This window comes from Rhipicephalus sanguineus, chromosome 1, assembly GCF_013339695.2.
Source record: "Rhipicephalus sanguineus isolate Rsan-2018 chromosome 1, BIME_Rsan_1.4, whole genome shotgun sequence".
Classification (NCBI taxonomy): domain Eukaryota; kingdom Metazoa; phylum Arthropoda; class Arachnida; order Ixodida; family Ixodidae; genus Rhipicephalus; species Rhipicephalus sanguineus.
In genome coordinates this window covers 130,294,380-130,316,771 of record NC_051176.1, presented here as the reverse complement: position 1 = coordinate 130,316,771, position 22,392 = coordinate 130,294,380, and the positions used below count along the sequence as shown (strand labels likewise).

Here is a 22,392-nt window from a genome sequence, read left to right as displayed (position 1 = left end):
AAACATAGTGGTAAACTTGGATCCTGTGCCAACAGGTGATCTGTGCGACTTCAAAGCATGGTTTCATAGCGATGCGGTTTGCATAATAAACACGCATTCTATAATAATATCTGGAGTTTAACGTCCCAAAACCACGATATGATTATGAGGGACGCCGTAGTGGAGGGCTCCGGAAATTCCGACCACCTGGGGTTCTTTCACGTGCACCTAAATCTAAGTACACGAGCCTCAAACATTTTCGCCTCCATCGAAAATGAAACACACATTCTCGAACTATGATCAACGTCTATTTCAAAATGGTCGTTCCATATCTTTGAAGGAACACCATTAGAAATGTTAATTTGAAAGGAATCATTAAACTTCTATTCCTAAATAACAATATATATTGCACCTTAAGAAAAAACTGCGCAGCAGGACGAGACACCAAGAAAGAACTGACTAAAACGAGCGCAGCTCTTATCGTCAGAGGTGGTTTGATAAGCCACAAAAGAAAGAAAAAAAGTCTAGATAGCGACGTCTGGTTGAAGATCCCTCACCACAATGTCATAGTCTTTGATTCCCTCCACACCAATGCACATAATTATTACTCCTGAAGAAAAACTACATAGCGTTCAAAACGAATCAAATACTCAACGCAGCAAGTTTAGGGCAAACTTTCTGAACCATAACTGACTATACGTGATCTAATACACAAGCGTGACGTCAAGCTGACGTACAGCCACTAATGCTTCATCTACAAGCTCGAAGGAGAAGCTAGGCTTTTATTTTCTACCGCAATAATCATTTTTTTAGCATTAACTTATGTGTTCCTTCCTATATACCATCCCATTGAGAAAGGAAGACTACGTTACTACATTGCTCCACTTGTTCCGATTGCAATATATGCGTAATTAAAGCATAGCAAGGCGCATGCAACTATTTGTTACCATTCTTTGCATCCGCAATGCTGCGTTTTTAAGGCGAAAGCCTTATTAAGTGCCTCATCAGACGCTGGCCTTGAAAACGCGGCGTGCGGTACAAAACCCCACGTGACCTTAATATAAATCAGATAAAGATCACGATTCGAGCCAGAATCGAACCCAGGAATTCCGCTTGGCAGTTAAGTGATTTTCCATAGAGCCATGTCAGTGCGTGAAACCGCATTAGGAGAAGACCCTATACAAATGTTATGTAGGGTGAGAATTGGCGCTGCCAGACGCAATAGTTCTGACGCAGCAGGCGTTACACCACGTGAAATGCGTAACGAGTGAGTGGCGTAAAGCTTCCCAGCCATAGCGCAAAGATCAGCAATAATTCATCGTCACCATCATCTTCAGCCAAGGCATCAACAATGTGTGCAGCTACGTAGGTGCGTGTAATGCCTTACAGATGCGTAGTGGGTATCTCGTTTCTATTATCGCTCCATTCTATTGCTTTTCGTTTAATTTGCCGTGACCCGCGGGGAGCCTGCCATTTGTACCACTTGCGGATAATTACTCCCCGCTCCCGGTGTCGCGTAATAGGTCACACACCAAAGCGCCACCTTGACCCTTACGACACGTCTGAAAACAAAAGAACAGAGGTTGCGATAAGCATTTATGCGTCCCTTGCGATCGCTTTCACACACAGCGCCTAGGTCGAGTGCATAGTCGGTGAGAAAAATGACTCCTAGTTGTATGGGCGTGCACGCACAACCTACGTCCAAGTGTACACACAAACGTGCACGCGCACGCATATGCAGGCCCCAGGCCCGGGCCTTCCATTCGCCGGATCTTAAATAAAGTTAAATAAAGTTAAATAAATCGACGAAGCCAAGGCTAACAGCGACGTCATCTGTCCAAATTTGCAGCAGAATATTGTGGTGGTTAGCACACCAGACAGGGAGAACGCGTCGAGGTATACTAGGATCAAGACGATCGAGGTGGCGAGTAAAATCCACGAAGTCAGCGCCTATGAGGCTGCCCCGCATTCTACGTGCAAAGGGGTAATCAGAGGCATTACGCTGAGCGACGGCCCGCTGGACCTGGAAAGAAACATCGTCAACGCAAGGAACCCCTTGGCGTTAGGGGCGAAGAGAATCAAGAATACAGGGACGGTCATTGTGCTTTTCGACGGTTTCAAAGTGCCAAACTTTGTGCGTTACGGCCCAGTGTTAGTGCGGTGCTTTCTGTATCGCAAGCAGGTGGACAATTGCTATGCGTGTGGCAAGCTTGGTCACCGAGCCGACGTTTGCCCGAGCCCCAACGACGTGGTGTGCAGGGGTTGTGGATCTTCTAACACGGACGATCACCATCAATGCACGCCAAAATGCAAGTTGTGCGGAGGTCCGCACATAACGGCAGACAAGATCTGCAGGCAACGGTACCAGATTCCCTACGTTGTGAGAAGAAGGAGATGGGAGAAGGCGGCAGAAGCTTCTGGAAGCAAGGACGGTGATGACATGGCCTGGAGCCCACTCACACAAGAATGCAAGGGGCGCTCTAGCTCTAAAGGGCGCTCCCACTCTAGGGGACGTTCCCGCACCAAAGCCGGATACAGATCCTGGTCCAGGGGACGCTCTCGTTCCAGAGGGATCTCCCGCAACACAGCCAGGTCCAGATCCCGGTCTAGGGGGCGCTCCGGTTCCCGGCGCCGAGAAGGAGAGGTGCGGTTCGAGACGAGGAGGTCGCGCTCCAGGGATCGCCAACACGGGGGCCAGCCATCATGGGCCGACCGAGTCCGTCAAGGTGCAGCGGAAAAGGTAACGCGGGGTTCACCGCCAGAGTGTGACAGGGATAATGAGAGGCTAGCGCAACTCGAACGCGAAAATAAGGAGATGAGAGACACGATAGCTAGACTTATGGCTGAGATATCTGAGATTAGGAGTGGAGGAGGCCAACAGCCGGTCGAGGTCGTCAGGGAATCGATTCAGTCAACGGAGGTGCCCGTAGTCGAAGAATGCGAGAGGCCTGCCAAAAAGAGGGCCATAGTTAGCGAGCAGGATAAGGCCTCGGGTAGAGCTAGGTCGGAGATTCGCGAAATGCTGTCTTCACTCAGCGAGAGCATAAAACAGCTAAGCGAGACGGTCTCGCGCATCCAGGGTAGCATGCTTGCCACGGAGGAAGGATACAATCAGAGGTTTTGCAAGATAGAGTCGTTTTTGGAAAACGTCGTTGCACCCGTCATGGGTCCGAGAGCGCTGCCACTTCCGGCGACGGATAATTCAACGACGCAATCGCAACAGCAACACGATGGCCGCACAAACTAGTGCATTCACAATGTGGCAATGGAACTGCAGGGGGTTCCTTCACAAGAGGGCCCCTCTGCAGCAATTTATTCGTTCACATTCGGAGAAACCGCACGTCATAATCTTACAAGAAACACTAACCGATAACGTCACGCTACCCTGTTACCGCTCTGTCGTGAAGAACAAAGAAGGAAGAGGTGTTGGCGCGCTAATAAGCAACAAGCTGACCCACGTCGTCCACGACCTTAACATGGCTTCGAGCAAAATCGAGCATGTCATGATAGAAATCATCCCAGGACCCACAAACAGAGAGAGCATATTTCTTCTGAACGTATACAGCAGTCCTAAGGACTTGAGACAGCGCTTCAAGACTCTCCTATCCAAGGCCGTACAACTCTCCAGAGGAGCCCCCCTTATTATATAGCGGGTGACTTTAATGCTCCTCACCACACTTGGGGTTACTCGTACGACACTCGCAAAGGGGAGGACCTCTGGCGGGAAACGATGAACCAAGACCTGATGCTCGTAACGGACCCTGCGTTTCCCACCAGATGTGGTACTTCGTCCAGCAGGGACACAACACCGGACCTCACCTTTGTCCGGAACGTGGCGGAAGTCAATTGGACCAACCTCAACGTCGACTTTGGTAGCGACCACTACCTCTTGGCCACTGTCCTGCGGGTTGGACGGACAAGACAACACAAGTTCCGAGTGACCGATTGGGACAAGTTCCGCAAGTTAAGAGAGGAGAGGTCTGAGGGCGAGGAGAAGCTCGACCTTGAACGCTGGACGGCGCAGATCGGTGAGGACATCCAGGCTACCACTAAGGAAATCACCACGGACCTCCCCGTAGAAAAGATGGACAGCAGATTAGCTCATCTTCTCGAGGCCAAACAGTCCCTCCTGACCCGGTGGAAGGGGCAGCGCCTCAATCGCAGGCTTCGCAAGAAGATAGCCGAGGTCAACAGAAGCATTGAGGAACACTGTAAGGTCCTTTCTAAGCAGCAATGGGACGAGGTCTGCAATTCGGTAGACGGACAGATGCGGAGGGGAGGCCCTTGGAACCTCCTAAAGCACCTGCTGAACGAGAACAACACCAAATCGAACCAGAGATGTACACTGACTCGCATACTTCATGCAGCTAGGCAAGGATCCTCGGACAATCAGGTACTGGCAGAACTGGTTGGGAAGTACCTACCAATCGCCTCCGGCCCGCCACCTCCCGCCCCTGACTATGCGGGGGGCGCTAACCCGGAACTGGACGCGGAATTTGGAATCGAGGAGATCCGACAGGCCATGCACGACCTAAACGGCAGGTCGGCCCCGGGTCCAGATAAGATCACGAACAAGGCCTTGAGAAACTTGGATGACAGGTCGGTGGAGTACCTGACGGATGCCATCAACCAGGCGTGGAGGAGTGGTAGAGTCCCGGAGATGTGGAAGACGGCCACCACTATCCTCATCCCGAAACCGGGCAAACCTCCCAGCCTCGACAACCTCCGGCCCATCTCGCTCACGTCGTGCGTGGGTAAGGTGGCTGAACATGCCATCCTGAACAGGGTTTCCCGATACCTGGAGGACCGCGACATTTACCCCCACAATATGATCGGCTTCAGGCCGGGCCTCTCGACGCAAGACGCCATGAAGCTCATCAAAGACCAAGTCATCGATCGCAACACAAGGGACGTAAGAGCAATACTGGGACTGGACTTGGAGAGGGCATTTGACAACGTTCTCCACCATTTCGTGCTGAGTCAGATCTCGTGTATCGGGCTTGGCAAGTGCTTCCACGACTACACGAAATCATTCCTGACAGACAGAGAGGCTATTCTCAAAATGGGCGACCTAGTTTCTGACCCGGTCCGGCTTGGCTTTAGAGGAACGCCACAAGGGTCAGTCTTATCCCCGACCCTCTTTAATCTCGCCATGATCGGTCTGTCTAAAAGACTGTCCGAAGTCGACGGAATTAACCACACGATCTATGCCGACGACATTACCATATGGTGTACTGGAGGCAGCGATGGACGAATAGAGGCGGTGCTACAGGAAGCTATTGAAGTCACGGAAGACTACCTAAAACCGACTGGTCTTCGGTGCTCGTCGCGGAAATCGGAACTCCTGCTGTACAGGCCTAAGCGCAGGGGCCCCAAACCGAAAGGTTGGAAGCCAGTAGAGGACGTCAGCATAACTCTTAGAACCGGTGAAGGCTGCATCATCCCCAGGGTGGACTCCCTCCGGGTTCTGGGTATGACTATAGAATCGAACGGCTCCAATAACCTGACGGTAACAAGACTCGCCAGGAAAACGGACAATGCCATCAGACTTATAAGGAGGGTTGCCAACCGGCAACAGGGACTTGTGGAAGATAATCTCGTAAGGCTGGTGCACGCCTTTGTGATGTGCCACTTTACCTACGTTGCAGCCATGCACAACTGGCAGAGAGCGGAGCGTGACAAGCTCAACACGTTAATCAGGAAGGCCATCAAGAGAGCTCTCGGGCTCCCTATGTACACAAGCTCGGAGAGACTGTTTCGTCTCGGAATGCACAACACGCTGGAAGAAATTGCAGAGGCTCAGGAGAGGGCGCAATTCGCCAGGCTGTCCACCACGCGTTCCGGTAGGGACATTCTGCGAGAGTTGGGGACTCCAGCGACGGAAATTGAGTCTCGCTTCTGCAGCATTCCTCGTGAACAGCGAGGACGAATCACCGTTGTCCCCATCCCGCGAAACGTCCACCCTGAGCATAACGATGGTAGGAGACGGGCCAGGGCAAAGGCTCTTTTAGAAAGGGCTCACGATCAGGCCGGGGACTGTTGCTTCGTCGACGCGGCCCGGTATCCCGAGGGGAAGGCGTATGTGGCAGTGAGCATCAACCACGAAGGGATAATCACGAACTCGACAACGGTCCGGACGACAGCAGCCGAAATAGCGGAGCAAGCTGCGATTGCGTTAGCCTTGCTGGACAACAAGAGGTCCACGATTTACAGCGACTCGAGATCAGCGATTAGAGCATTTGCCAAGGGCACCATCTCGGAACCGGCCTTGCGGATCCTCCGGGACAAGAACATCGAGCCACACACACTCGTCTGGTTCCCAGCTCACATGGGACAGATCAAGGGAGCCCCGCCCAATCTCAATGAGTCGGCCCACATAGCTGCGCGAGGACTAGTAGACCGCGTAGCTACCGGAGGGCGCGCTGAGGTTTTGGAGAATCGGGACCCGCCCACCTCGTATAACGAAATTACCAAACATTTTTACCTGGGGCGGAGACAGTACCCTCCACCACACAGAAAATTAAGCAGACCACAGGCTCTGACACTCAGGCTACTTCAAGTCGGGGCGTACCCTAACCCCGCGCTATTGCACAAGATCTATCCTGAAATACAGCCAACTAATGCATGTTCATTATGCGCAGATATCGCTAATCTCGAACATATGCTCTGGCGGTGCCCCGCGTTACACGGCGGCGAAGTCATCACGCCGTCAAAATGGGAAGAAGCTATTACAAGCTCCGGACTCGAAGCACAACTATGGGCAGTCCAACGGGCCCGCGACGCAGCAGAGAGACTTGGTCTTTCTGTTCCGACGTGGGAGCGGCCCGCAACGTGCTAGGGCGCGTTCCGAGGGACCGAAATAAAGTTTATTCATCCATCATCCTCACTCACTGTGTTTACGAAACCAAGTTTGATCAAACATCATCTTGTCCGGTAGAAGCGAAATTGATACTTCAACGAGTCATTCACTACTATAAAAAAAGGAACCCCCTGCTTTCACATCTCTTATATTGTCATACATAATTGCCATGGTACCCAGACAAATGGCAACAGTAAGTCACCTGTGCCATTAGTAGCACATAACAGGAGCAGCACAGAAACAGCAATAGTTGGACAATACATTCCCCTATAAGAAAAGGAATATTTTTTTTTCTAAGTTCGAAACAAGTTCGTTGCGACTGCAGACGGAACACTGAAGAGTGAACGCGTATTTTCTGCAAGGTTGGAGAAAATAAATAATGAAAAATCGCGTCTATTCATGCTGTAGGTGTGCTACATGATTTTGTGCGGTTGATGACGAAGGCCGAATACCTGCCTGTGTTATTCTTTTATCATTTTCATGTTCATACGTAGCGCGAAGAAAACAGGACGAAGAGAAGACACAGGACGGGCGCTGTCCTGTGTCTTATTCTCTTCGTGCTGTTTTCTTCGCGCTGCGTTTCAATATGAAGCTATACCACCTGTCCCAGTGATTTGCCTTGCAAATCAGCGTCGACAGGACACAGGTGGGAGTTGGAGAAACCCCATGTATTCCATTGTAAAAGTGTGATGTGACGAGCAAGTTTTTACATGAAGGACTCCGCGCACGATTGAGCACATTTTGTGCCGCTGCCCATCCTACCAAACTCAAGCCAAAGTCATAGCCTTCATGCGAGACCACTTTCGGCAAACAAGATCCTGGAACCTTGGCCCACGGTTTCGTACATGCACAAAGCGACGAAAGCCATATTCTGCTTCTTCAAGTCAGCCGGATTTCGCAAACGTTTTTGAACTACCAGCGCGTGTTCGTGTTCCGTGTGTTCAGAATAACTGTTCATTTCCTACTTTTCCCTACTTTTCTTCTTTCTTCTCTATCTTGTCCATTATTCCCTCTTTCCCCCACTCAACGTGTAGGAAAGCCAACCGAGCCCGTGCTTGGTTAACCTACCTGTCTTTCTCCCTCGTTTCCCTCTATCTCTCTCTTTCTTCTTTGTTCCTCGGCTTTTGTTTATTGACGTCGCTTAGTTGCGGTATTTTTGGTGATTGGTGTAGCTCACGGTCCAGTGCTGAGCAGTATCGGAGATAGATGTATCTTAGGTACTATCTTAGACATTCTTTGAGTATCTTGTTTCTGTATCGCGATATGTCTCGCAAGACATGTATCAGTATCTGTATTTTCGATGCGTGAAAGAATGCATCGCGTATCTTAACCCCTTAAGACGCTACGTACACAATTGTGTACACCAGCTGTAGTTGCTATTCGTATCGACTAGGGGCTAAGAAAGAGCAAGATAAATTGAGCTTTGGATGAATTCAACCTCCTGCGTAATAAATTTGCCTCATTTAACTTCATTTTGCAGCGTACTGTTGCATATGATCACTTTGCTGAAGGCACTACCATGGTTCGACGAGTCGTTCGATGTGCCGCGTCCCGCGACCGACGTCAAAAGTGTAATTTTTCTTTGCTCATCATGGACATAACCGAAAACGAATTTGCACTATATTTCTAGCGTGACATTTTATTCAGTTTATAAAAAATTAGCGTGATTAGCTTCAGAATGAATATATATTTAATTAAAAGGTAAGTAGGAAATTATTATTATAGCACGCATTAATTAGCCTCATACGACATTATTTTTGTTGCAATATAGTATCGAGTGCCTTGAAGTAACATTGCATCAATTTGACGCTTTTACAGACAGTTCTTCATAGGTGGCACCTGAAAGGTTTGAAAGGGCCCTGCAATACTTCTTCAGCATGGTCAGAAAACACTGCCGATCGGTAGTTGAGGCTCCTGACAACACGCGAGCCAAACATTATAGCGCAGCACGTGGCCTGGAATTTGCAATTAGTTCTCAAAGTCAGCTAGAAATCGTTCCCTCCTCTTTTTACAAATGATGCCATATGCCAAAATTCACTGCTATTGGCTAACTTGAGCATCGTGGGCTGCATGGTTATTGCGGCCGCCGCAGGAAGGCACCACGCGCATCGGCGGTCGATTCGTGAGGCAATAAACTCCTTTAGTGAAGCCGTTCGATGGTTACTTGGAAAACTGTCGCAGGGCCCCTTTAAAATACGAGATACTGCGGTCCCAACACAGCCGTGCACGCGAAACAATAAACGTTGGCTGAATTCCGCTTTTCAAGCTGATACTGCTGCCGCCAAGCCACCTGAATAAGACTAACGCCAGTGACATTCTTTTACCTCTCCGCCAGAATCCTCCAGAGAGGGCTGGCGATGAGGTCTGCGCGTTCCTATTGGTGGAGCCGAGTCCCGTGTTCGCACTGGTCTGTCCTGTGCCGCGTACTTCTATGCGCGCGGCGTCTATCGTGCAAATTCTGATGCCGCTATAGCGTCGCTACCGAAGTTTGTCTTGTAAGGCAATAAACTCCTTAAACGATTCGCTTCGTTACGAAGTTCGAAGAATGCAAGAACGGGGTTAATTTTAGTCTCCTCGCTTTCACACATCAGCGATCTGAAGGATCTCGTGCATGTAAGTTTTAATTACATGCCATGAGATTGACTTATACGCAAATAAGCTTCCAACAACTATAGCACCACCGGCACCGATGCTACGTCTAATATAACGAGCATTTACCTAGCAGAAGATATCTTAGCGCACCGTATTTTTTCTTCCTGCTAGGTTTATTCAAAAAGCTGTTAAAATCAAAATTTGATTGTTAACACGAGTGCTTTCTCAGCTATCCTTATTTAGCGTCCCATGCGTTACCTAGGTCTGCGTATTGTTTTTTTTTTTTTCGGTTTGTTTACTGCAACATGTCTCTTTTTAACGGGCTACCAAAATAAGCTCTCTGCTTTATTGTCACTTCACTTGCCTGCGTCATTTCTACTACTGATATTTACATTTTATTTGATTTTATATTTTGTCAAGGCAATGTTGAGGACAAATATATATTAATCTTGGCGTGCCTGGAGTATACAGTAACACATTTTCTGCTTGCTACTTAGTAAAATAGCGAAATCGAGTCTGCATTATAATAACGGAAATTATTCGGAGCCTTATTATGTTAGGAAGGGGATTCGCGAAACACTCTTATACCAAATGCTCCGTTTTTCTCATGAGCGTCCCAACGAGCCATTTAAGGCTATTTTCCATGGGCACTTAATTTTCTACATATTGTCTTACCTTAACGGGCAAGTTGACTATACTTAATGCTTAATTGACACAGCTATTAGGGGTGCCGCCTGTATTGTGTTTCTATACTTATTTACTGTGATTGTCTCATGCGCAACTTCCTTCATGTTTTGCTTAAATATAATTGCCCCCCTAAATATTTTTACTGTGACTAATCGCCAGGTAACCGGATCTGTAAGTGGCAATGCTATGAACAGCGGCGGTGTCCTGCGAGGCCATGTGCAACTATACTACGGAGGTGTTTCTGGTCTGCACATGTTCTCTCGTAGAAGAGGAACTGTCAAAAGATTGCACGTTAGTGAGTATGTCGCTAACGAACGCTTTACGCGAGCAGAAAAGTAGAATATCAAAAGTCACTACAGTTTTATGGGCTCTACACATACACGATGCGTTACAAAAAAACGTCGCTACTATAGCGTTGTTGCTGCTGCACACCTGTCCGGTGATCCGGTATTGCGTAAACGGAAATGCGTTTACGGACAAGGTAAAACTCCACATCCGTATTTGCGCCATTGTGCGGAGGCTTATTATTGAAGTTCTTGTAATTAGGCGGCAATCCGCTAGCTCGTCGGAGAGACGAGCGGCAACTCCCATCAGTTACAAAAGTGACAAGCAAAAACCACTGTCAGCGCAGCGTATAAAGAGCTGTCTGGTTAACCAGACAAAGCAACCCCAATAAGTTTTTTTTTTTTTTTTCGGAATGAAAATAATGTACTTGGAGCAAGAAAGACGATAATTTTGAGATACTAACAGGCATTTCATTTAAATTAAACAAAGTTTGTCGCAGGTAATGAATTTTTAAGCTAACATTTTTGGGCACAGGCATCTGCTGCTACACTATATAAATATAATAAGAAATTTGCGAATGCATCGAGGTATGTTAAGATACAATTGGAGAGTATCGTATCGGATACAGTAATTGCGGTAGAATCTTGTATCTCAAATACTTCTTTCCCGAGTATCTTGTATCCTGTCGCGATACAATTTCAATATATCTTTTCCCAGCCCTGAGCTCACCATTTTATATCCTGTTTTGTCGGGACCCCATCAGTTGATGAAGAACAATGCCCAATCCTACGTTTCCTGCTCCGGGCTTCGCCGCATGCCATTCCCTCAGTAGGTGAAGACGACGTGCCGTCTTGCCTACACCAGCGTTTCGGCAGCAACTGAAATTCCTCCGCCAGCGGAACAATTAGAGCATCCGGCTATTTCGTTAATGAAGATAGGTGGTACATACCTCGCAATTCCACCTTAGTGTTGACGCCATTCTTCCATGCGCTGGTCGTATTTCCACTTATATTAATTAATGAATTAATATTTTAATAAATAATTAGGTCGCTTAAAGTTATTTGCGTGTGCAGCAGGGTTCTTCGTGCGGCGAGTAATAAATCTGCTTTATTTGTCGAAATAAGTGTTAGTGAATGAGCAGTCTTTGGCTACGGATCGTCATGTAGCGTTATTGTAGACGATATAAAGGTGTTGAGCTTGTATGAAAGCTTTAATCAGAATAAAGAAATAATCTTTTCAAGGAAAGGCACGTCATCTTTGACAGTGTGCATACTGCCCTGACACGTTTCTCTGCATAAGGAGGGCGAGGGGAATTCAAGAATTCTAGTGGAAACTAAAAAAAAAAAAAAAGGAAGCAAATATAAATTCATAAAACAAGCGAGTAAGCCTGACATTTGCTGGTGAGACGATAGGCGAATCCAGGTTTTTCTATATCACGAAAAAAACCTTTGAAGCTTCTGGAGAAGGTCAATTTCTTACAATTGTGCACAGCTTGTCGCCCGTATTGAGGGATAGAATATACGTACTAAGATTTCGCGTAGCGTTAGCGGAGAGCGACAAATCGTGTCTGCTTGGTGTTCAAAACAACGTCTCTCGTCACGCTGTACGCGGAACATGCAACTGCTAATATGTGTTACAGTTCCTGTGCAGTGCCCGTGACACTATAGCGCTACAGGAAGGGCAATTTTTTCTGTTATTTTATAGATCCATCACAATTTCTATGCTTTGCACTTCCACAGTTATCAGAGCGGGGATCAGTGCGCGTTGAGCAAGGAACATAAAAGTTTTTGAGCTTCTGTGCTGACCATTCACTTTTTCTGGCTTGCAAAACCTTGAAATTTATCTTTTCTAATAACCTTTATCGTTTCGGAAAGTACCGTAGTGCCCACGTACAGGTATCCACAGGGAGGCAACGCAATGCCGAGTAATGTTGGCCTTGTGATGAAGGAAGGTAATTACACAGGTTGCAGGTTGGTTGTTGCAGTGTTTGTGCCACTTCCGCGTACTTTGAATGGATGCTTTTGAATCCACGTATACGACAGAGCGTCTCGGAAGCTATCAAAGTGCACACATGAGGGCCTCCTTAATATCGTGTAGCTCGGCTAACGTAGATGATTTCATTGCTCGCAATGGAACAAGAATTGTTACTCTGTGGAGGAGTCGCAAAAAGTCCGCGCGAAGAACGGCGATGAGTTTGCGTACTCTTTGTTTGTACAACCCAGAACATTCTAAATGTGTCGCAGCTTGAGGCGTTTTGTTATCGATGTCATGAGTGCACCGGCACAGTTTGGAGGAGCTACATTGTCCAGAGTGGAATGTTTCGTGACATAATCTGCGACATACGAGCGGGAATAAATATAGTAACGCTTTCGACGGCCTTCAGGACACTTTATGATACGCACTACCAATTCCCGAAAAGCAAATCGCGGAACAGTTTTTTTTAACACGAAAGTGTTTTATGCCGGGGTCCACCACGGCTCCACTGACGCATTTCCGTCACGGATATGACGTTGTAAAATACAAAGACTAACATATGGCAAAGAAAAAACTATAAGAAAAAGTTCAGTCACCGGGAGTCGAACTTACGACCTCTCGATCGCCAGCGCGCAGAGCGAAACGACTCCGCCATAGACGGCATGTTCTCTGCTAACCTAACGGCGAGCTGTTTATGTACACCATTTGCCGGTGGCGGTACTCATAGATCGGCGGTACAGCGCGTTTTCGTTATCACTAGCGAGATGGCGCGAAGGGCTCGAAGAGCGCGCTTTAAAAGTCGTCCCCCACGCGGATTAGCGCGCGCCTCGACAGGGCGTGGTCGCTCGAGCGGGCGCTTATCTCGTGATCTCGGTGGTTTGTACGTCTTCTGCTCTGCCTGCAAGTTTCCGTTGAGAGCACGAAGGTCACCTCCCTCACTGCAGCGGCCGCTTTTGCGAAAGGAGCGCGCTGCTCACACAGAAATAACTTACAACTGTGACAGTTCGCGCTCAGTATGTTCGTTCTGCGTGTCCTTTCTGCTTGAGCAGCGCATTTCAAGTTTCGAGTGGCTTGCCGTTCTTCGCGTAACATTACAATGTGATGCTGCAGCATTCATTCCTTCGCGCTTGGGGCGAAAGAATGCGCAACAAACGCTCAACTACGTCTGTGAAGACACGTTTCACTTTCATGTTATATCGATTCCTATGACAGAGGGATCAGCCATGTCTTTTTCTTCACTGCAATGTGTCAACGCTACTCAGAAAAGGACATTTCGTAGCCGCAAGCATTACAATGCATGATATGTAAGCATTTCACGGCGAACACTGTCATGCAAGGGGTGCTTTTTTTTCTGCAACTAGCGCCGTGCCTCGCTGAGAGTACATGCTTCCAAGCAGACTACGTGCATTCACTGGACGTGTTAACGGATAAGAAAACAGCTCGTATATAAAAAAAATTAAAAAAGCAACAGGTCCCCGACGAACACGTTTCCCTCCTCAGACAGGTGCCGCCACGCGGGACCGCATAAAAGCTCCTAATTTGCGCCGCGTTCTTTTGCATCAAGTTTGGCAGTCTGTTTGGCGAGGGTGTATCAGAACGCGTTCGCTCGTTCTAATATTTATCATTCGCTCGACAGAGTAAGAAAGCAAAGAGAGAAAAAAAAAAGAAAGACCTCACCGAGAGGGCATTTACCTTGTGAGAAGACCTGTTCCCAGCCATGCATGGAGCAGCGAGTACAGGATGGGCTTCTTCAGATTCGTCGAACAGTTGAGTACAGACTGCGAAATGGAGAAAATTCACAAACAAACATTTCGTGAAGGGCGAGAACGTCATATAAAAAGCGCTGTTACTTTGGCCAAGATGTTGCCGTAGGCACCATTGTAATTGTTTATTTATCGTTCAACGTCTTTCTTTACGAGTACGTAGGCATCGAGCGGTTTCGTAACATTGACCGCTACGGATTGCGTAAAACACCAAACAACGTACAGAAACAATTAAGCCAAGACTTGTGAATCCTCGAAGCGTTGTGATCATATTTACGGCCGTTGGGGGAAATATTGCATTCAGATCAACTCGGTCTCGTCATTTTTCTTTTACATGCGCAATCATTTCTGTAAGCTGAGCTATGTCGATGCCAGTGCGATCAATGTGACAAAGGGTCGGTGGACTTTCAACATGACACTTTACATTTTTAGGCCTTAGAGTGAGAGAGCTCAGCAAGTTGATCGAGAGAACAAAAATGGTATGTCAACCATAATTTAAGGCTCAAAATAGTCATAATAGCAGCTTCTTTATGTAAGGCCACCAACGCGAGGGCCGCACTGAAAGAAGCAAGAAGGAAGGTAGCTCATTCCATTTTTCTTTTAAAAAGGTTAAAACAATAATAAGAATTCACGTATTCGGCGTTTAAGCGTGTCTTAGACGCACGAGACAGCGATGGGCGTGAGTGCAGAAAGCGAAACACCACGTCGCCGTCAGCTGGAACAAAAGGAAGAGCCGCGCTTCCTTCCGTCTCCCATCCGCCCTTGCGCTCGCAAGTGCACCTTCGCCCACGCTAATGTGGGTCAGGCGCGCCGCGCGCGCGCTTCGCATTGCGCCTCGCGCACCCAAACTCCACCCTCTGTACGAGCGTGACACGGAAAGTTGTAAGTGCGCGTTACGCTCCACCATATGCCGAAGATGTAATAAACGCATGTGGTGAAATTGCGCCGCTGCCATGCACCCGTTGGAGCATAATTTTCGGTAAACGAGACTGACATCCGATCCGAACGCGTGAAGCGATAGAAACCAAACTAGTCGCGAATTTGAAAGTAGTTTAATTGGGATTGGGGCTCGAATTCACAAAACTGTTGTCTATAAATGCCCTTCGCCATTGGTTAGCCGCCTTCCCTACCAGTGTGTCAAACCGGACGTGCGTCTGTTTGACCTCCCTGCCTTTCATTCCTTTCCTTCCTCCTCCTCCTCCTCCAACTTTCATGTTTAAAACGGTGACGGAAGAACTAAGAATTTGACAGTTGTTCTGTCCCCGTTTTTCGTGCGCTTAAAAATCTTTTGCTTTAAACATGAATGTTCACCAACTAGCCCATCTCGCCGCCTTGTTCCTCCAACGTGCCGATTTGTTGTCCAATGTCTGGAATTGGAACGAATACTGAGGTGTGTCTTGCATGCGTAACTGCAATGAATTCCAATGGAGATAGGCACTTTTCGCTTCAAGGGGCCCTGCAACACTTTTCCAGCATGGTCATAAACGCTGCCGATCGGTAGTCAAGGCTCCTGCGAACACGCGAGCCAAACATTATAGCGCAGCACGCAGCCTAGAATTTACGATTAATTCTCAAAGTCAGTTAGAAATCACTGCCTCTGCTCTCGACAAATTACGCCCTAAACCCATATAACCACGCGATAAGACCAAAGCCCAGGGCCATTGGCTGATTTGAGCATCGTGAGCTGCATAGTTGCCGCGGCCGCCGTGGGATGCCGCCACGTGCTCGCCCGCTCACTCGCGATCACTTTCAGTGTGATCGCGAGCGATCTTTTTTCTTCGAAGAAGAAAAAAATAAAGGAAAGTGCTCAAGGTCATGACGCGCGCTGACGAACGGACGCATCTTCTTGCACCTAGTTCGACCTAGTCATTCCCCCCGGCTCCCTGCGTAGCTTTCAGCGCGCTCGCTGGCGCGAAAGGAGCGAGAAAGCGCTTGAAGCGTGCGACAAATCCCTGTAACTCCACTCGTACTTGACGGATTCTAAAATTTTTTGTGGCAGTCGGTTCGTGAGGAAATAAGTTTTTTTTTAATGAAGCCATTCGATGGTCACTTGGAAAAGTATTGCAAGGTCCCTTTCAGTTGGTGGTACGGTTTTCTGTAGAGTGTTACGGCGACGGGGGCCGCTTACACAAACCTACTCTTTAGTGACCGCCGTTTGTCGTTCAGTAAGTTTCCTTTCCATTAGCATGTGTTTGCTAGCGAGAGCGATTGGATACTTGACAAGAGTATGAAGTTGGGCATGTTGGTAATGCATAACTGATCACTTAGCGCAAAATTTGACACTGGACAAGAGAAGGGACGAAGACGAGCGCTTACTTCCGACAAGGTCTTCGTCCCTTCTTCTCTTGTCCGGTGTCAAATTTTGCGCTACGTGATGAGATTGGATACTGTTCTTGCAAACTGATGATAAGTAAGATTGTTTTAAGATTGCAGGCCAGGAACCCAAATACACTAACACAAAAGTCAGATTGACTCGTTAGACGGAATACTAGCGTGTCGTTGTATGCGACATCACTTTAGGGAAGATGGATGCATTTGTTAGGAGCGAAACATGCCGTACGTTTAGCATCGCGATCGCAACCATGGGCGGTGGATAAGATAAAGAAACGATTACCAAGTTCCACTCGTTATCTTGTCAACTTGCTGCTGCAGTTGGAATGAATTCATCTCTCTGGGCGAAAAATGGGCATGGGAGGTGTGACAGGGTAACAATAAAAAAAGAGGGACAGGAAGCGGCGGTAGGGGGCGAACAGCAGGCAGAACTTTTTTGGCTCTCTTATGTGGTTCACTTGACCGACTAATATAGAGATCGAAGTGCCTCCTCACGCTTCATCCTCAACAACGCCTGATGACGGCCATTCACAAATGGCAATCTTGAACCAGGAATGAGAGGACTTCGATAGAGACAGAGGTAGCCAAATTAAGAGAGGAAACATTTCTGTTTACAAAACAGCATCTGTTTAATCATGTGCGTATTCTCCTCACCAAACGGCAATCCGTCGAGCTTTAGACTAGTGCTGAATCTGTCATCGGGAACCGCCGCCCAAGCGCCAACGAGACGAGCATGGCTAGCACGCCGGGCCCATTATACTTTCTTTTAACCAGCAAACCGTGCCTCTCCATCGCTGAGGGCAGACACGTGGAGAGCCCACGCTACTGAAACGGCCCCTAATTTGCCTCTCCTGTGATTACGATGATCATGATGATAATAGTCATGATGGTATTATATCAGTACCATGATTCAAAACGAAGAACTGATAGTCACACATCTGGTTGACTTAATCACGTACTATACCATAGCAGTCCTGCATATTGCCTACAGCTCCTTGATCTTTTCTCTCTCCCTTAAAGGGGCCATGCAACGCATTTTCAGCATGGTCACAAGACGCTGACGATCGGTAGTCGAGGCTCCTGAGAATACGTGAGCCAAACATTACAGCGCAGCACGCGGCCGGGAATTTGCAATTAAATCTCCCAGTCAGCTAGAAATCGCTCGCTCTTCTCTCCACAAATGATGCCATAAGCCCAAAGTTTACGGCCATTGGCTGACTTGAGCATCGTGAGCGGCATAGTTACTGCGGCCGCCGCGGGATGCCGCCACGTGCCCGCGCTCGCGATTACACTGAAAGTAAGCCGCGCGTTCGACGCAAAAAAATCACAGCATATCCACGGGGTGAATGATGATGAGCGGGGTGAAGCTCCGGAGGGAATCATCGGTAAACCGTGAAACGCTTCCGTGAAATTCGCCCAGTACATCATATAAAGGGTGTGAAACACCGTGTATATATTAAACAACAAACTTTTATTGTACTGTTGGTTTCGTAGTCCCTTCATTATCACCGGTTTGTGATCGATGAAATGCAGGGAAAGTGTCCGCTCCCGAGCGAAAGAGAAAGCGCGAGAAGAGCGAGCGCCTTGTCTGCCTCCATCCGGCGACTCCGAGCGAAAGAGAAAGCGCACCAAGAGCGAGCGCCTTGTCTGGCGACTCCGAGCGAAAGAGAAAGCGCGCCAAGAGCGAGCGCCTTTTACGATAGCAGGCATCCAATGACATGAGCCATTCGCATTATACAAGCGCCATCTGTCATCTTTAAACAGCAACTCTAAGAAATACATGAAACGCCATCTAGTGAGCAATTCATTAAACTAGAGCTGGCTACATACATACTGCTACTACGACTACAGAGGAGGGAAGACCCACACCCTAAGGAGCTTCGCCCCTAAAATTGCTCAAGGTCATGACGTGCGTTGACGAACGGACGCACCTCCTTGCCCCCTTGTCATCCCACTACCCCTGCGTAGCTTTCAGCGCGCTAGATGGTACGAAAGGAGAGAGAAAGCGCTTAAAGCGTGCTACAAATCTCTAACTCCGCTCGTACTTGACGGATTCTAAAAAATTTTTAGAGAGGCAGTCGATGCGAGAAGAAATAAACTCTTTTAATGGATCCATTCGATGATTACTTGGAAAAATTTTGCAGGGGCCCTTCAAAACGTCTCGGTATTGCACCTAGGCCTGCAACGATTCCAGATCTTTCAACTCTTTTTCACGCAATACTCTAAACGACTCATGATAATTTCGATCGCTAGCCAGTTGACATTCCTATTAGCTTAAACCCCAGCGCTTCTGGAAGATGGGCGTTCCCTACGGTTCTTCCCGGGTGCATATCTTGGCATTCCTTTACGACGGACAGAGTCGTTTGCAGCTTTCTTATGCAGTAAGCACATGCCTCGTCCTGCTGCGTATATTTGCTGTTGAATGCTTTCGTGCTTAGTCAGCCATCTCGGGTACCGAATAGCAAGCCACTGCCCTTTGTGCTACTGTACGAATTTTCATTCACGATTTCCTGCTTGCCGCCCTTACAAATTGCGAATTTTTTTTATTTGCCTCCGTCATTCGAATTCAGTTTGATATCCATGTTCGCTTTTTTTTACAGTGAAAACTGTTATGAGATCACAACAGCCGATTTTGTTAGCGTAGTTGTCCGCCGCCGCCGCCGCCGGTGTCCATAACCGCTATCGCGCACAATGAAAAAAAAAATATGCTGGATCGAGCGGCATTAGCATCCAGGCCCTCTGCTTTGCAGTCGCGTATTCTACCACACAACCATGTCGGTGCTTAGAACTCCGTTGCAAAAAGACCCTATACAGGCTTCATGTCGGGCAAGGAATCACGTTAACAGATGTAATATAGCGTGGAAGAAGAGTAAAATAACAACCAGGCGTGACACAATGCGAATAGCACAACGAGTGGGTGGTTTAAAGCTTCCCACCCATTACAAATGGCTCATCCACACTTCATCATCGTCTTCAGCCACAGCATCAACAAAATGCATATAATGCCGCCTTACATATGTCATATGTGTAGCGTGTACCTCGCTTCTCTGCAGAATGAATAATGGCATAGCACTTGGGTATTTCCCCACTTCTCAAAACTATGATGATTTATGGTGTAGTGGGTACCTTATAACCGTACTTGTGGTAGTTGCCCCAAGAGAGTTTACATCGGGCTCTAGAAAAGGTGCTCCTCCAGCTTTCGTTACAGTGCTGCGTGTGCCGCGCAGCACTGTCACACTGTACCGCACTGTACAGCACTGTACCGCGCAGCACTGTTTCTTTTAAGACTACGAACTTTCGTCCACTTTCCATTGACATGCACATAGTTTCCAGCTTTTTATGCATTTTATCTTTTTTATTAGTATTTCGTGTGCACGCTTTTGAGGCACATACATCTGTGCCCTTTAGCCGCCCACGTACATGAGTATTTCTTGAAAACTAATTTTACCCTGCGTTTTTCTGAGTTCGAAAGAGACCCAGGCGACGTAACCCTGCACTGTCTCATGTGTGGTTCCACATAGACTCCAATCCCAATCAACCGCCGACAGTTTGTTATTTCCCAACCCCGACGAGATGCGATTCCCACGATGGTACCAGGAGGCTCTCTTCCCTGGGGTCTGGAACGCCGAGCGTTTCCTCGCCGCTCGACGTGCTCCGCAATACCGCCACGATTTAATTACGTGGAATTTGTTCTCTCGTGACCTCGCGTACCTCGTTGGCCTCGGATAAGAGCGGGTACTCGATCGGTCTTACCTATTTGCTCGCAAGCCGCTATTTTCACGCTGTCGTGTATTTTGGGTAATTACACCAGCGTTTGTTGGTCATCTGGCCGTGAAGCCTTCTCAGCACCGTCTCGAATAGTCGGAGAGCCCTGCCATATAGCCTCATTCGCGCATTGCGGAGTATAGAAGGGTCGCGTTTTTTATCTGACTGTTCGTAGTGAGAAAGAGATTCTTTATTTGGGAAAATTAGGTGAATAGTGGGGGTAAGTGACGCAGTAACTGTCTCTCAGGCGAGGACACCACAACCGCGACACCTGGGGGAAAGGGGAGAAAAGTATAGCAGAAGTTAGAGTTATAGTGGAGGAGGAGGCCTGGGGGAGTTAAACACATCACTGGGGGGAGAGGGGGAAAAAGAAAAAAAAAAAGGGGGGGGGGACACGCGATAAACACATGACTCGGGTACACATCGAAGCCGCGCAACTGGCCGACCGTCTTCTCTGAACCACGCCGACCAAGCCCCCAACAAACGGAACTTCCGTGTTTTTTTTTTTGTTCGTAGTGTACGCCTCCATAGCAGTGGCGTAGCCAGGGGGGGGGGGGGGCACCGGGATTTTGCCACCTCCCCCCGAAATTATTTTTTTTTGCCATGGCATACACAGCACAAAATGACACTCGACCACATCTGCCTGCCCTGCCCCCACTTCAAATCATGGAGGTGCCCCCCCCCTCCCCTCTCCGAAAAAAAATTCTACCTATGCCCCTGCTCAATAGCCTACCTAAATCTTCATTAAATGGTACTGATAGGGCGGCGAAATCCGACAAGCTGCCCCGAGCGTGCATCGCATGACGCGCCTGACACGCTATATTGAGAAGTGCCTGCTCTACGTTAACTTAACACATCCGCGCCGAGGCCCGATGTAATGCTCGGCCGCGACTAAACCATAATAGTGGAGGGCATATGATTTAGCGGATTTAGCGTTTCGGTCTCACTGTCGAATAATTTTGGCGGCATTGTCTTCGATCGGCACCACTGGCGCAGCCAGGGGGGGCGGGGAGGTCTCAACACTAAATACTCCGAAAATTTCAATTTCGCATGTGTATATACACACGTACACATACAAACGCATGCATGAACGCACATTAAGTATGGTTACCCCCCTCCCCCCCCCCCCCCCCCCCCGCCCTGAAAAAATTTCTGGCTACGCCCCTGATCGGTGCCCTCTAACCTCATAGATCGCGATGGCGTGCTTGGAAGCGAGCCCGGCGGGCACCAGCTGATAAACCGGCTTCAGGCTCAAGAGTGGCTGTCACTGTCGAAATTGCTTTTTTGCACCAGAAAGACTCGAACTTTCATTTTGGTTTAATAATAAATAGAGGGGTAGGCGGCTTAGCCCGTGCTGCAACGCTCAGACGCTCACTATCTCTGCCACGTGTACGCTCGTTGAATTTGTCTGGTAGCGCTTACGTCTCCTCGCTGCCCTCATAAATGAAGACACAGCGGAAGGACTGGCGTGATCCGCTACTTCTATGACCTACGCATTTCGTCACGTCAAGCTCGCAGCGGACTCCTTCATCGGGTGAAGCAGTCTTATTTTCAGTTTTTTTTTTTTTCATCGCGCATCAGAGTCGGCCCACTCTCGGGCCTCGTTCATCCTAGCTAGCCTGCGCCTTCGGCCACCGGAGCTGCTTGAAGCGAGGGCATTTTAGTGATGTCGACCTTTCATATTCGTACCTGTATCGTATAGCCAGGCCAGTTACCGATTCTCTTCGCTGTTTGAGACGCGGGCGGAACACACGGCTTCTCACCCCCCTCCGACACACTGCCACCGCCTCAATCGTTTGTATTGTATCAGACTCACTGGCGCTCACTCAAGTTCAAACTCGCACTCACTTCGACTTATCTTGATTTGCTTAGAGTTAGACTCACGTCGGCTTGGGCTCACTCAAGCTCACATTCACATACACCGACACTCCAATTCAATTTTATAGGACTGTCCACTCACACCCACTCGGATGCACTGGCGCTCACTCAGATCCAGGCTCATGGGTGGATTTTTGTTCGAATGAGCCTGAGTGGGCAGACTTAAAAGTGCGCGAACCAGATTGCTAACCTTGATGGTCAGAAATATTAATTTTTGTGCGCCGGCCCACGATTAACATCGAACTGTGTTCTCGCCACTCAAAAGCCGCATTGATTTTT

General features: G+C 48.3%; 1 protein-coding gene across 1 annotated transcript in view; it reads right to left on the bottom strand.

Moving 5' to 3' along the window:
• LOC119397961 (cytochrome P450 4V2) overlaps nucleotides 1-22,392 on the bottom strand; it is a 98,559-nt gene that overhangs the window by 25,210 nt on the left and 50,957 nt on the right. Inside the window, exon 3 of the mRNA XM_037665257.2 lies at nucleotides 14,069-14,154. Coding sequence (XP_037521185.1) covers nucleotides 14,069-14,154 — 86 coding nt within the window. The remainder of the gene's footprint in view (nucleotides 1-14,068; nucleotides 14,155-22,392) is intronic.